The 13,671-nt window shown below is 47.5% G+C and overlaps 1 protein-coding gene across 4 annotated transcripts in view; it reads right to left on the bottom strand.

Moving 5' to 3' along the window:
* AIFM3 (AIF family member 3) overlaps positions 1 to 13,671 on the bottom strand; it is a 58,250-nt gene that overhangs the window by 2,801 nt on the left and 41,778 nt on the right. For all 4 annotated transcript variants that reach the window (XM_077920732.1, XM_077920734.1, XM_028710518.2 and 1 more), the window contains 8 exons: positions 12,566 to 12,681; positions 9,355 to 9,426; positions 8,495 to 8,558; positions 7,331 to 7,407; positions 7,108 to 7,225; positions 5,315 to 5,413; positions 5,082 to 5,157; positions 2,256 to 2,360 (listed from right to left, as the gene is read on the bottom strand). In XM_077920732.1, the coding sequence (XP_077776858.1) occupies positions 2,256 to 2,360; positions 5,082 to 5,157; positions 5,315 to 5,413; positions 7,108 to 7,225; positions 7,331 to 7,407; positions 8,495 to 8,558; positions 9,355 to 9,426; positions 12,566 to 12,681 (727 nt within the window). The remainder of the gene's footprint in view (positions 1 to 2,255; positions 2,361 to 5,081; positions 5,158 to 5,314; positions 5,414 to 7,107; positions 7,226 to 7,330; positions 7,408 to 8,494; positions 8,559 to 9,354; positions 9,427 to 12,565; positions 12,682 to 13,671) is intronic.

Consider the following 13,671-nt stretch of genomic DNA (forward strand, 5'->3'; position numbering starts at 1 on the left):
GTTCAGACAGCATATATGAAACTATATAGTGTATTTTGTGCCCAAGAGTAACTTGGGTGCTGCATGGAACAATGCATGAATCAGACCTTTGGATTTAGTAAGTAAAGCTTTTAAACTTACTTAAGAGTGTGTGGTCTGTTCATTGCTAGAGAGGTAGAGGGAGGGGCAAGAGTTTTAAGGCAGACGAATCAGGATAAGCAAAGGGGTTTAACAACCTATAATCCACACTATGCTGCTGCAGAGTGTTTTTAAACTTCCTCTCCAGTGAAGGAGAGTCCACTACCTTCTGAGGTCATCCGTTTCATTGTCCAATGGCTCTTAGTGCCAGAAAGTTCTTACTAATGTATCACTGGATCAAATTCATCTATTTTATGAATTAAACCAAATAGTTTTTTGTGGGGTTTTTTTTGTTTTTTAGAATTTGCATTTTATTTATTTGTTAACATTCTTATATTACATCGGTAAACGTTGTCATATTACATTACAGGACTTACTATAATACGGTAGTTTTAATCGAATCTTGAATGAATATGCACTTAATTCTTACCATTTTGAATTTTATTCTATCATTATTTTCTCATTGTGTCATCCTTTCTGCTGTTGTGAATAATCCTTTATAGGGCATGGTAGGGGGCACGGGGGGTGAGCTTGTGGAAGCAAGGGAGCAGTGACCCCAAAAAAATTGAGCACCACTGATTTAAACAGATTAAAAAGCGAAAGTTGGGTCGGGGGAAGAGAACAACTCCCCCAAACTAGCAAGCTTAAGAGACACTGACTAAAATATACCTACTTGCCATAGCGGATGAAGAGCCTTAAATTGCAGCAGTAAAGAAAGAGAAAGAAAAGTAAGTAAGAAAAGAGAGGAGAAGAGACTCAATATTTGCTACCAGAGGGACTGACCTGCTTCACAGCTCACACTCAGGATTATATATTCTTCCTCAGTTCTAAAAAATTTAAAGCCTTGCACAGAGCTAGTCCACTTCTCTGGCTTCCCTCTACAACTGTAATGGCTAGAAACTTGGCTTTGTTTTTCAAATGGAAATTATCAACATTATAGGCCAAATTCTGAGCTTATAATATTGATAATCTTGGCTTCCACTTTAAAAGTTTGGCAGGATACATATTGGTGGGGGGTGTTTCCCCAAAGTTTATTCAATAACCGTTGCTCACAGGAAGCATAGCTGTCAAGCGTCCCTTATTTGGTGGGACAGTCCCAGTACGTTTCCGAGAACAATTCAAAGTGTTGGTGCTGACCTTTAAAGCCCTAAACGGCCTTGGTCCAGTATATCTGAAGGAGTGTCTCCACCCCCATCATTCTACCCGGACACTGAGGTCCAGCACCGAGGGCCTTCTGGCGGTTCCCTCACTGCGAGAAGCCAAGTTACAGGGAACCAGGCAGAGGGCCTTCTCGGTAGTGGCGCCTTCCCTGTGGAACACCCTCCCACCAGATGTCAAAGAGAACAACAACTACCAGGCTTTTAGAAGACACCTGAAGGCAGCCCTGTTTCGGGAAGCTTTTAATGTTTGATGTATTATAGTATTTTAATATTCTTTTGGAAGCCGCCCAGAGTGGCTGGGGAAGCCCAGCCAGATGGGCGGGGTATAAATAATAAATTATTATTATTATTATCCCAGCACCATGTCCCACTGCTGTCCCTTATTGATGATGTCCCTTAAATTTCCCGGGTTTCAAAGGAAGCAACTCCTCTCCCTCCCTCCCTGCCGGCCAGGGAGGAGGGAGGCTCCAACTGTGCTGCTTGGCTGTGTTGCTCACCCAATAAGGAGTCTAAGAACAACTGGGGGGTGGAGCTTGCATGCCTTGTGCCGATCAAATCGGCCGCGTTGCTGGGGACTCGCCTTTGCTCAGCGCTTCCCAGCGGAGACGTGACATGGTTTTCCTTGCTGCATCCCCTTTACTGGGTTGCTGAGCTATGGAAACCACCACTTGAGGCTTCGTTTGGCTGCTGGCTGACTAAAATACCTTATTTTGGCTGCTGATCCCTTATTTTCAAGGCTGCTGGTCCCTTATTTTCAAATCTGTAAGTTGACAGCTATGACAGGAAGTTGCTCACACCTCTTCCTACTGGAAAATCAGCCAACCTAGCTCATGATTTTTCACTCAGTGCTGGCCCAATGCTGATCAAGGAAGTGAGCTCCCCCCACCCAATATCACTACATCCATTTCCTGGGGGGGGCGGGATTCACCTGCCTCACAAGTGGGAAAGGCTGGTCTCAAACCAGCGGTTGAAACTTACTCCACATCTCTTTTCCGGATGGCCCTGCCGGCTCCCATGACATCTGCAACCTTGGAGACCAGAGGGTCGTAGTTCATGCTTGCCACGGCAAGCACCTCTTCATTCCTGCAACGAAAGATCCGGGGATTTGGAGGCTGACGGAGAAGGAGAGGTTGAGATCACAGAATCCCTCACAGATGGTCACCCAGCCTCTCCTTAAAATCTCCAATGAAAGGGGACAAACAGAAGAAGATGCCTTCACCCCGGTATGGCTCCCCTTTATCACATACACAGCCCAACAAGACAATGACAGCAATCCACCAACAGCATACAAATCAATATGGCTAACCTGATCCAAAACACCCACCCACCCCACTCACAGATGAAAACAAAGATCACCACAGCCAATCACAAACAAACAAGGCCAACCCCAACCTCTCTCACCACCAAAGGAACACAAGTGAACAGCAGAGAACCTGCACAAGCAACGCTGACACCAAACCCTACATAAATTAAGCAAAATAGAAACATCACCACCCGACCCCACCCCCACCCATCTTCCACCCCTCTCCCCCTTTTCTTCATAATGTCTCAACAAATGAAACTGATTTGTAAAAGTGTTACATGGAAAAAAATACAAGAGAGAGACATTATATGTACTTCTGTAAATCAAGAAAATCTTTAATAAAAATACAAAAAAAAAAAAATCTCCAATGAAGGAGAGCCTTCTGAGGGAGTCCATTCCACTGCTGAACAGCTCTTACCATCAGAAAGGTCTTCCTAATCACCGGTGCGAGGTATAGGGGGCGCTGGGGGCTCTAGCCCCCTCAATATTTTGAATCAGGGAACCCAGCCCTCCCAATATTGAGGGGGCTGACATCCCCTGTCACCATTGGGTGCCCTCTGTGCACCCCAGCCTCCACCTGGGAGCCAGGAGGGGGCTGGGATGAGCGAGAGCGAGGGTGAAGATTGCCCTCCGTGTGTCCCACCCCTCATGATGCCACCCCCATACGCCATGGGGAGAAGGAGGCCGAGCGGCAGAGCCAAGCACTGAGCTCCATCTTGTTGCGGGGACTTATGTATAGGTTGGGGGGGGGGGTGCCCCTCCAGCAGATATCATGCACTACCAAAATCAGCACAATCACTTTTGTGACTTTTGTGATTTGTCTCCACAAAACACTTCATCACAGTTTCTTCCTATCTATTCAAAGGGCCTTTGCTGCACAATACCAAATGTAACAATTCACTGATAAATGTATCTCTGTACTGACTCAGTGGGAAAATTTCAGAAATTCATATAGACATGTGAGCTCAGCTACTCAGCAGCCCCTCTGCCTGAGTGATAATTCCTGGTATCCTGATACCTGAGTGCCAGACAGGTAGCCATTCCAGAAATAACAAACCCAGATGAAGACAAAAGTGTGTGATTAACTTGGCTGGGAAACAGGGAAATGTAAATATCTCTTTTGCTTCACTTGATCGGTGTTTGGTGGAGGGCAAGGAGAGCTATGGGGCAGGGTCCAGGATGCTCAGATTACTGCCACCAGACCTCCCCTTTCATGATGTTACCATGCTGTATTAGTGATGTACCGGTAGTTTGGGGGGGGGTGTAACATGGGGATTAGCAGCTAATAAAAGTTTGGGTTCTTTTTTTGTTTGGGGCTTCCATCTTGTTTCACCTGATGGCAGGTGGGAGTCCTGTCGTGACAGTCTTCAATAAAGCCCAAGCCTACTGTCTGCTCTGGTATTCCTGGCTGGTGTCCTTGTTTTTTGTCCAAGGGACCCCTCAGATTTCTCCGTTAACAGCTTCCTTCTCCTCCCGTGACATTGGGTGGGGAGGCGGAGCATGCGATGGTTCCGCCTCCATCTCCCCACCGCACGACCCACGTGACGTGTCATGTGATGCGCGCCCCACAATGCGGGAGGCAAGCTGGCACCATTGTTCCTAATGTTTAGTTGGAGTCTCCTTTCTTGTCGTTTGAATCCTTTGGTCCTACTCCCTGGAAAGGCAGAAAACGAGCTTTCTCCATGTGACAGCCCTTCAGATATAGGAAGATGGCTCTCATATCACCTCTCAGTCTTCTCTTTTCCAGGCTAAACCTACCCAACTCCCTCAGCCGTTCCTCATAAGGCTTGGTTTCCAAAACCTTTGATCATCTTGGTCACTCTTATCAGGACACACTCCGATTTGTCAATATCTTTGTGAAACTGGGATGCGGGTGGAACTGTGGGTTAAACCACAGAGCCTAGGACTTGCCAATCAGAAGGTCGGCGGTTCGAATCCCTGCGAGGGGATGAGCTCCCGTTGCTCGGTCCCTGCTCCTGCCAACCTAGCAGTTCGAAAGCACGTCAAAGTGCAAGCAGATAAATAGGTACCACTCCAGCGGGAAGGTAAACGGCCTTTCCGTGTGCTGCTCTGGTTCGCCAGAAGCGGCTTAGTCATGCTGGCCACATGACCCGGAAGCTGTAGACCGGCTCCCTCGGCCAATAAAGCGAGATGAGCGCCGCAACCCCAGAGTCGGCCACGACTGGACCTAATGGTCAGGGGTCCCTTTACCTTTACCTTTTGTGAAACTGGGGTTCCCAGAACTGGACAAAAGACTCCAGCTAGGGTCTCACCTGGGCAGAACAGAGCAGTACTATTACTTCCCTTGATCTGGACGTTAGATTTCTGTTGATGCAACCTAGAACTGCATTAGCTTTTTTTTTTGCTGCATCACGCTGCTGACTTGTGTTGCGGATGCACGGAATGCCACTAAGTGGAGCACAGCCAGCACTTTTTGCAAATGCCCATCCTTACTTAACGTGGGTGCAGCTGCATCTTTGGAAAGACAAAGCAGCACTTACTTGGTGTAAAACGCCACAAACTTCAGTTCATCCAAGTCTCCCTGAATGATGACATCATCAAACCCCTCTCCATGGCCTGGGAAATGAAAAGAGAAATAACACTGATTTATTGCAAAGGTGAGGAACTTGTACAACCGCCCTAGCAGGGACAGCCAGATCTTCCTCCAAAGACTTGCAGTGAAGAAGACTTGGCCTTGCTCTTACCGTCAGACCTGGGTGGGCCGTTCACTCACCTGCGTAGCGGATGCTCTTGCCAAACATGGCTGTCCACAGGTAAGGGACTGTGCTGATTTCGGTCCCATGTGCCAACATGTTCAGCGCGGCAATGCGTCCTGGAATGTGGAGGAAGAGCAGCAGCACATTGCCCAATGCTCCATACAGTTGATGTCTACAGTACCAGCCACCCAGCGATGCAGCCCTCCCTGATTCCCCAAACCAGCTGTGTAGACCCTCCTGGAATCTGAAATAGCCCTGTCTTTTAGGGGTAGTTTAGGCCAACTGTTAGTCTTGGACTTTGCTATTTTAACCCATGTGTAACTTGTCATTTTGCATTTCTTAGTACAGAAAGTATTGATCTGATGTGCGCCCTCCGACAGGCTGCAATGCACTGCGAGTTCCGAGACTTAGACAATGCCCTGATGGATCGAATCGTCTGCGGAGTCCGGGACATCCGTCTGCAACGGTGTCTCCTCGCCAAGCCAGACCTCACGCTGCAGAAAGCCATTGAGGAGGCCGTGGCCTCAGAAGCTGCTGAACTCTCCGCCCAGGAAATCCGCAAGGCCAGTAGCCCGTATTTAAAGGACTATGTTCACTGGACAAACTGCACATGTAAAGCTGTTTCGTGAATAGGGTCAATTAATATGCTTATGTGCCTTACTGAAACCAATAAGGGTACTGCTGTATGTAATGGAACCACTATGACTGTAACTAATGCCTTATCTTGGTGGGGAGGGGTGTTATATATTGAAGTTCTCACCCTGGCCACCAGGAGTATCATGTATATAGTTTTCACTCAGGTCCATGTCAGTTACTTTAGGCGGGAAACCCTGGGTTGTTGTTGCTACAATGTTGACAGCTGGCTGCCTATAAAAGCAGGCCGGCTGAGCTGTTTGCTGTTCAGTTCTGTTCCAGCTTACAAATAAAGAGCTGCTTTGGAGGAATCGCTGCGTCGTCTGCTATGTCCACCCACTATCTAACATTTCCTATTCTAATGAATTCAAGAGGGTTCTGGAAGCTTCTCTGTGTGAAAGAAAGAAGCAGAAAGTTCATGATGTCTGGGTTATTCCTTCAGAGAAGCTGAGTACAGCTGGTTTAAACTGATTCTCTTATTTCTTTCTGTCAAGGTTATGCTGACTATAAAAATAAGGCTAGAAGGAGCCTGGGTTTCACTTTCTCTTTCTATCTCTTTTTCCTGCTGGTGTGGTGTTCTGTACATAGTATGCTTAGCGTTAAGGTTTAGACTTATTATAAGTTATTGTAAGTTTAAGTTAAGTCTGGTGCAACTGGATTTCTTGTGGACAGTGCTAATCCCGAATGTATTGGATTTGTCACCATTATGCTTATTTGCCTTCAGTAGCAGTAAAGCTCTGCTGGATGAAATACAATTGCCCCTGGTCTATTTTGGAGGAATCCTGCAACATGTTTTAAGTTTTTACTCTGCTAACTATATGTTGGAATCTGCTCTGAATCAATACTGAGCAGAACGGAATGACATAACTACCTATTTCCAGTGGCATAGCGTGGGGGGTGCAGGGGGGGCCGGCCACACCGGGCGCAACATCTGGGGTTAGGGCAAATCCACAGGTTAGGGGGCGCAAATCCACGGGTTAGAGGGCACAAATCCACGGGTTAGGGGGCGCAAATTACTTGCCTTGCCCCGGGTGCTGACAACCCACGCTACGCCACTGCCTATTTCTCATCTTTTAATTTTCACCGGTTGCTATAACCGATCTCTCTGCTTTGTATACGTTATGAAATGAAAACTTTAAATGAGAAAAGAAGAAACAAGAAACTGAGCGTCACTCACCGTGCATGTGAGCCATCTGCCAATGAGGGATGTTCACCTTCTTGTTGTTCCTCAGCACCAGTGGAAAGGCAACAGCGTCGCCGGCTGCAAAAACTCCTGGGATGTTGGTCTGCATCATCTGGAAGGGAGGAGGAAAAGAACCTCGTGGGTTGGCGGCACATCTGTTGCGTGTACCAGAGCACTCGCACTGGGCTCCAGCCTGCCTTCCGTGCCCCGGTTTTACCTTGTTCACCACGATGAAACCTTTGGAGTCCACGTTAATGCCACTCTGCTTCAAGAAGCCCGTCGCTGGGGTTGCACCTGCCCAGAAAGGGAGACAGGAATGTTATAAGTGAGAGGGCTGCGCCTAAGCAACTTCACCATAGAATCACAGAATTCTAGAGTCCGTAGGGACTCTCTGAATCCCCTAGTCCAGGGGTCAGCAAACTTTTTCAGCAGGGGGCCAGTCCACTGTCTCAGACCTTGTGGGGAGTCAGACTATATTTGGGGGGGGGGGGGGATGAACGAATTCCTATGCCCCACAAATATCCCAGAGATGCATTTTAAATAAAAGCACACATTCTACTCATGTAAAAACACCAGGCAGGCCCCGCAAATAACCCAGAGAAGCGTTTTAAATAAAAGGACACATTCTACTCATGTAAAAACACGCTGATTCCCGGACCGTCCGTGGGCCGGATTTGGAAGGCGATTGGGCCGGATCCGGCCCCCGGGCCTTAGTTTGCCTACCCATGACCTAGTACAACCCACAGGAATATGCAGCTGTCCCAAACGGGAATTCAACTTGCAGCTTTGGCAAGAGCAGCACCTTGCTCTAACTGAGCTACCCAGGCCAACATGAGCACCACCGGCCTGGCCCTAAGTCCCAGCGTCTGACCGCCCCCTGTCTCCAACAACAATTCTTGGTTTCCTGGCCAAAAGAAAGCGCCTTGACTGTACTCTTTTCAGCACCTGCTAAAAAACAACAACGTCTAGGCAAACCTACCCAGACATGTAGAATGTTGCTGTATATTTTCATCTGCTTTTAGTTTATTGCTGATTTTAGCTTTTTGAATGTTTTTACTGATCGTTTTATTGTTTTCTTCTTTTTGCAAACCGCTTTGAGGCATTGTTGTTGACGTTTTACAATCCGGCGGAATATGAATTTTACGAAATAGATAAGCAACCTAGTTGATGAGGAATTTACAGTAGCGGTGTGCCAAAATTTCCTACTGCGCTCCCCGCCCCGACCGTTCTCCATCAATGAATGAGAAAGGGAAATGCGAAAGTGTTTTGTTGCAAAAGATATTGCAATGGATGGTCCACAGGTAGGGTGCATAGCAGCCCATGAACCCCCCCCCCCCATATGAAGGATTCCAGAGAAGTAAAGTTTTACATGGCCACCTACCTATGCCTATGACGCAGACATCGGCTCGGAGGACTTTGCCACTTTTCAGTACAACCTCCTTTAGCTTCAAGGGAGAGAGAAAAAGTAGGAAATGGTAGTAATTGGAAAGATGAGCCGCAGCCCATTTTGCCCAGGTCTTATATCCTTTTATTTCATTCACAGGGTAGTCCACCCCACACTGTGAAACCAGGAAATAAAGAATGGAAAAGTTGTCCTATGAAACCATTCCCCAGTCTGGTGCCCTCCGAGTGTTTTGGATGAATGGTGCTGATGGGAGTTGTAATTCAAAACCTTTGGAGGGCATCAGGTTGGGGAAGGCTGCTGTAGGCTATACCATTTGTGGGTCTAGTGAGAAATGTGGCTGTACCTGCACTAGGATGAGTGATATCTGGTTTGCAACATCATGATATATCACCAGATAAAACATCACCATTTACCGATATACAGTGGTACCTCTGGATGCGTCCCTAACTTAAAGGAAGCAGGGTCTTCATGCAACAGCTTGCTCAACTACTGTGTGAGAAGCCCCTCTCCCCAATCTCCGCAGCTAACCCTTACTGCAGTTGGATTGGCTGCCCACCGGCCGCTCTGCAAACTGCAGAGCGTGACGACACCGTTACGTTTTTATGTATATAGGAAGAAAAAAGAAGACCTCCGCAAGCAAACTTAGACAGCAGTGCCTCCACAGATGTCTCCCCCCCCCCCCCGGTTCTGCATGGGACTAGATTCTTTCTAGATCAATGCAAGGCATAGAATTGCCTTCCCATCAGCCCCAGCAGGCCAAGAAGCACAGAATGACAAAGGCAAAGACCTTGGAAATCCAACAGATGGTGCTCAAAGGTCATTGCACACAAACCTACCTTGCCCTCCTGTTCCCGCAGTTCCGAGACTTCCGTCTGCATGTAGAATTTTACCCGATTGTTTTCAAACATCTGTCCAAGAGTGAGCAAGAGAGAGAGAGAGAGAGAGAAGGAGAGGGAGGAGGAAGATTATGCATTAGCTCTGGACTGGTGCTCTTAAGCATAGGATTTATTATTATTATTATTATTATTATTATTATTATTATTATTATTATTATAAATTTTATTTATATCCCGTCCTCCCCAGCCGAAGCCAGGCTCAGGGCGGCTAACAACAATCAAATAATCAAACAGTCAAATAATCACACATTCTAAAAATATTTCATTATAAAATTAATTAAAATCAAATTGATGGCAACCGATTAAGCAAAATTCTGTGCAGGTTGCCAGAGGAGGGAGTCAGGCTGCGCCCTGACCAAAGGCCTGGTGGAACAACTCTGTCTTGCAGGCCCTGCGGAAAGATGTCAGGTCCCGCAGGGCCCTAGTCTCTTGTGACAGAGCATTCCACCAGATTGGAGCCGCAGCTCTTCTTTTTAAAGATAAATGGCCGCAGTTGGGGCCCCAATCCAGATCAGAACCCTAGCATGGCAGGTGGAGGGATTTTAACCATTCACACAACTATGGTCACATAGTGGCAGCAAATCACACCGTTACATAAAATTGCTGCCCCCCAACAGATCAAGACTACAGTGGGAAACAAAGGGTTAAAGCCCTCTTCCCTGCATATTTTAATTATGGGCTCTCCTTCCTTGGAGGTTTTTAAACAGCTGTTTTTTTTTGGGGGGGGGGCATCTGTCAGAGATTATCTAACTGTGATTCCTGCATTGCATGCAGTTGGATTAATGACCTTTAGGGTTCCATTCAACTCCACAAATATTTGATTCTATATTTGAATAATTTGCGTAGGTAACTGGTTTTATGCCTTGCTAATATATTCATTGCTTTTAAATGAATAAAAAAAGCTACAGGGAAGCAGGCAGAGGGCCTTCTCGGTAGTGGCGCCCCCCCTGTGAAACGCCCTCCCATCACATGTCAAAGAGATAAACAACTACCTGACATTTAGAAGACATCTGAAGGCAGCAAAGTTTAGGGAAGTTTTCAATGTGTGACATTTTAATGTATTTTTAATCTTTGTTGGAAGCCGCCCAGAGTGATGGGGAAATAATAATAATAATAATAATAATAATAATAATAATAATAATAATTTGTATACCACTTAGAAGTCTATTTTTGGGCATTAAGCAGTATATAAAATAATAAATATGGGACGCGGGTGGCGCTGTGGGTTAAACCTCAGCGCCTAGGACTTGCCGATCGCATGGTCGGCAGTTCGAATCCCCGTGGCGGGGTGCGCTCCCGTCGTTCAGTCCCAGCGCCTGCCAACCTAGCAGTTCGAAAGCACCTCCGGGTGCAAGTAGATAAATAGGGACCGCTTACCAGCGGGAAGGTAAACGGCGTTCCGTGTGCTGCGCTGGCTCGCCAGATGCAGCTTGTCACGCTGGCCACGTGACCCGGAAGTGTCTGCGGAAAGCGCTGGCTCCCGGCCTATAGAGTGAGATGAGCGCACAACCCTAGAGTCTGGCAAGACTGGCCCGTACGGGCAGGGGTACCTTTACCTTTACCTTAAAATAATAAATAGTTGCTTTTAACTGTATTTACTGATTACATTATTGTTTTATTCTCTATGTCAACCACACGGATGTTGTTGTTTTTTTACAATCAAGTTGTGTGGATGTGAGCTCAGTCTGCAAAGTAGAAGATTTTCCAAGTCTGTTTTGATGTTTACATGCATAATTGCATACAAGACTTAACACCTGTACATGCATTTGTCCTGGAAGACAACACATTATGCTTAGTAATTGTTTTTTAAAGAAAAACAATCAGAAAAGTTTGTAATAAATAAAAAGTAACGTATAAATATTACAGAATAAAATTAAATAAAGAGAATAAAATAATAATAAATCCCCCCTATACTAGATTCAATAATGGATCCTCAAATTATCGGTCAAAATTTCCCTTCCTCGCAGACATTTTTCAAAAAGACAGCTACAGTCAGTCTGAATAGCTCAGTTGGCCAGAGCATGGTTCTGATAATGCCAAGATTGCAGGTTTGATCCCTGCATGGGACAGCTACGTATTCCTGCCTTGAAGGTGGTTGGATGACATTATTATTATTATTATTATTATACCCTGCCCATCTGGCTGGGTTTCCCTAGCCACACTGGGTGACTTACAGCATATCTAAAAACATAATAAAAACATCAGGCCTTTAAAAAGTTCCCTAAATAGGGCTGCCTTCAGATGTCTTCTAAAAGTCAGATAGTTGCTTATTTCCTTGACATATGAATGGAATCTCCAAGAATGGGAGATTTGAGATTGGGCGATAATTGGCCATATCGGCCAGGTCCAAAGATGTGTGTGTTTTTTTAAGAAGTGGTTTAATAACCGCTTAGGGTCCCTTCCACCTTTACAATTCTATGATTCTAGGAGCTCTCACAGGTTACCGTATTTTTTGCTCTATAGGACGGACTTTTTCCCCTCCAAAAATTAAGGGGAAATGTGTGTGCGTCCTATGGAGCAAATGCAGGCTCCTTGGCTTCAGCGATAGCAACGCGAAGCCTCCGAAGCACAGAGGGAGCGCTCCCTCCGCACTCCAGAGGCTTTGAGTTGCTTTTGCTGAAGCCTGGAGAGTGAGAGGGGTCGGTGCGCACTGACCCCTCTCGCTCTAGGCTTCAGGGATAGCCGCCTGAAGCCTTTTCGGGTTCCTTTCGCTGAAGCCAAGACTCTTCTGGTTTCAGCGAAAGGAACCCGAAGGAACCTGCGTTGCTTTTGCTGAAGCCTAGAGAGCGAGAGGGGTCAGTGTGCACCGACCCCTCTTGCTCTCCAGGCTTCAGAGATAGCCGTCTGAAGCCTTTGGAGTGCAGCGGGAACTCACGCTGCGCTCCGAAGGCTTCGGGTTCCTTTTGCTAAAGCTGGGAGAGCAAGACTCTCCTGGCTTCAGCAGAGAGGGAGAGCTGCGCAGCACCCCTTCAGCCAAGCGGGAGGAGAAATGGAAGGGGCTCCGTTTCTCCTGCTGCTTCGCTGAAGGGGTGCTGAGCAGAGAGGGGGAGATTTTTTTTTCTTGTTCTCCCCCTCTAAAACAAGGTGTGTCCTATGGTCAGGTGCGTCTTATAGAGCGAAAAATACGGTAACTTTCCATATCTGTTGCTACCTTCATGATGGCTCGGCCAACCTTCTCCCCAAAGAACTTCTTGAAGGGAACTTCCTCCAGCTCCACCACAGAGACGGAATGCGCCTTCTCCGCGAGGTAAGCAGCAACCTCCATGCCTGGAAAACAGAAACGAGAAAAAGTAAAACTTTCCACGGAGGAAACCACGCCAAGGAAGTGCTAAGGAATGCACTTCCCGAAACAATACGTGAAATGAAGCGCAACTATCCATTGAAAATTCAAACTTCCCTGAATTTTATGATGTAGTTCTTCAACTATGCATACGCAAGTGTCAGAGCTGCCCTAGGTCCCAGCTCACAAAGGACCAACGCCAGTTCGTTGTTATATAAAACAGTCTTTATTGAAGCTCAGTTTCTTTTTCACAGCCGCGGCGCGCAGCTCTACGTCTCAAACTCTAGACCGCCGAAGCTCCGTCTGAGTCTCCTCCCCCCAGACACCAGTTTAAGACTCTAGCCTTGCTCCACCTCTTCCTCTGCTCTCTTCTCCTCTGGGTCCGCCTGTCCGCTGGGGTCTTCCCCTTCCTAGACTCTTCTGACGCTGAGTCCCCTGAGTCTTCCCCCTGCCTCCGGCGGGCTTTAGGACCTGGTTCCCCATCCGGGTTTCCTGCTGTGCCGCGCGCCTGTACATTCGAATTTGGCGTGCGCGCCCAGCCGGCCACCTTCCTCCTGACCGTTACACTGCTCCTGTCACTGCTTCCCCCTTCGGGGAGGCTAGCTGCACCTGACTCTCCCTCCGTTCCCTCACTCTGCGATGGAGGCGTGGCCACCCCTGACTCATCCTCTCTCCCTGCTGGAGGGGAAGCTGGCCCTGATACATGTGACTCTTCCCCCTCACTACGCTCTGGTGGAGGAGCTAGTCCTGCTCTCCCGCTGCTGCTTTGGGAGTCCCCGCTGGCCCCTTGCTTCTGGTGTGTCCCCCCTGGGACCCCCCTTGCCCTGGCCATCGGCGCCCCCCTCTGGGAATCTTCTGATTCGCTGGAGAGACTCATGGAATCTCTCGGGCCACTTTCATACTCCCCTATGCTGCCCTCAGATTCTTCCCCTTCGCTCTCCATCCCCTCTCTCCCCTGTGTCTCTGCTCCTGAGCCC

This window comes from Podarcis muralis, chromosome 16, assembly GCF_964188315.1.
Source record: "Podarcis muralis chromosome 16, rPodMur119.hap1.1, whole genome shotgun sequence".
Classification (NCBI taxonomy): Eukaryota; Metazoa; Chordata; class Lepidosauria; order Squamata; family Lacertidae; genus Podarcis; species Podarcis muralis.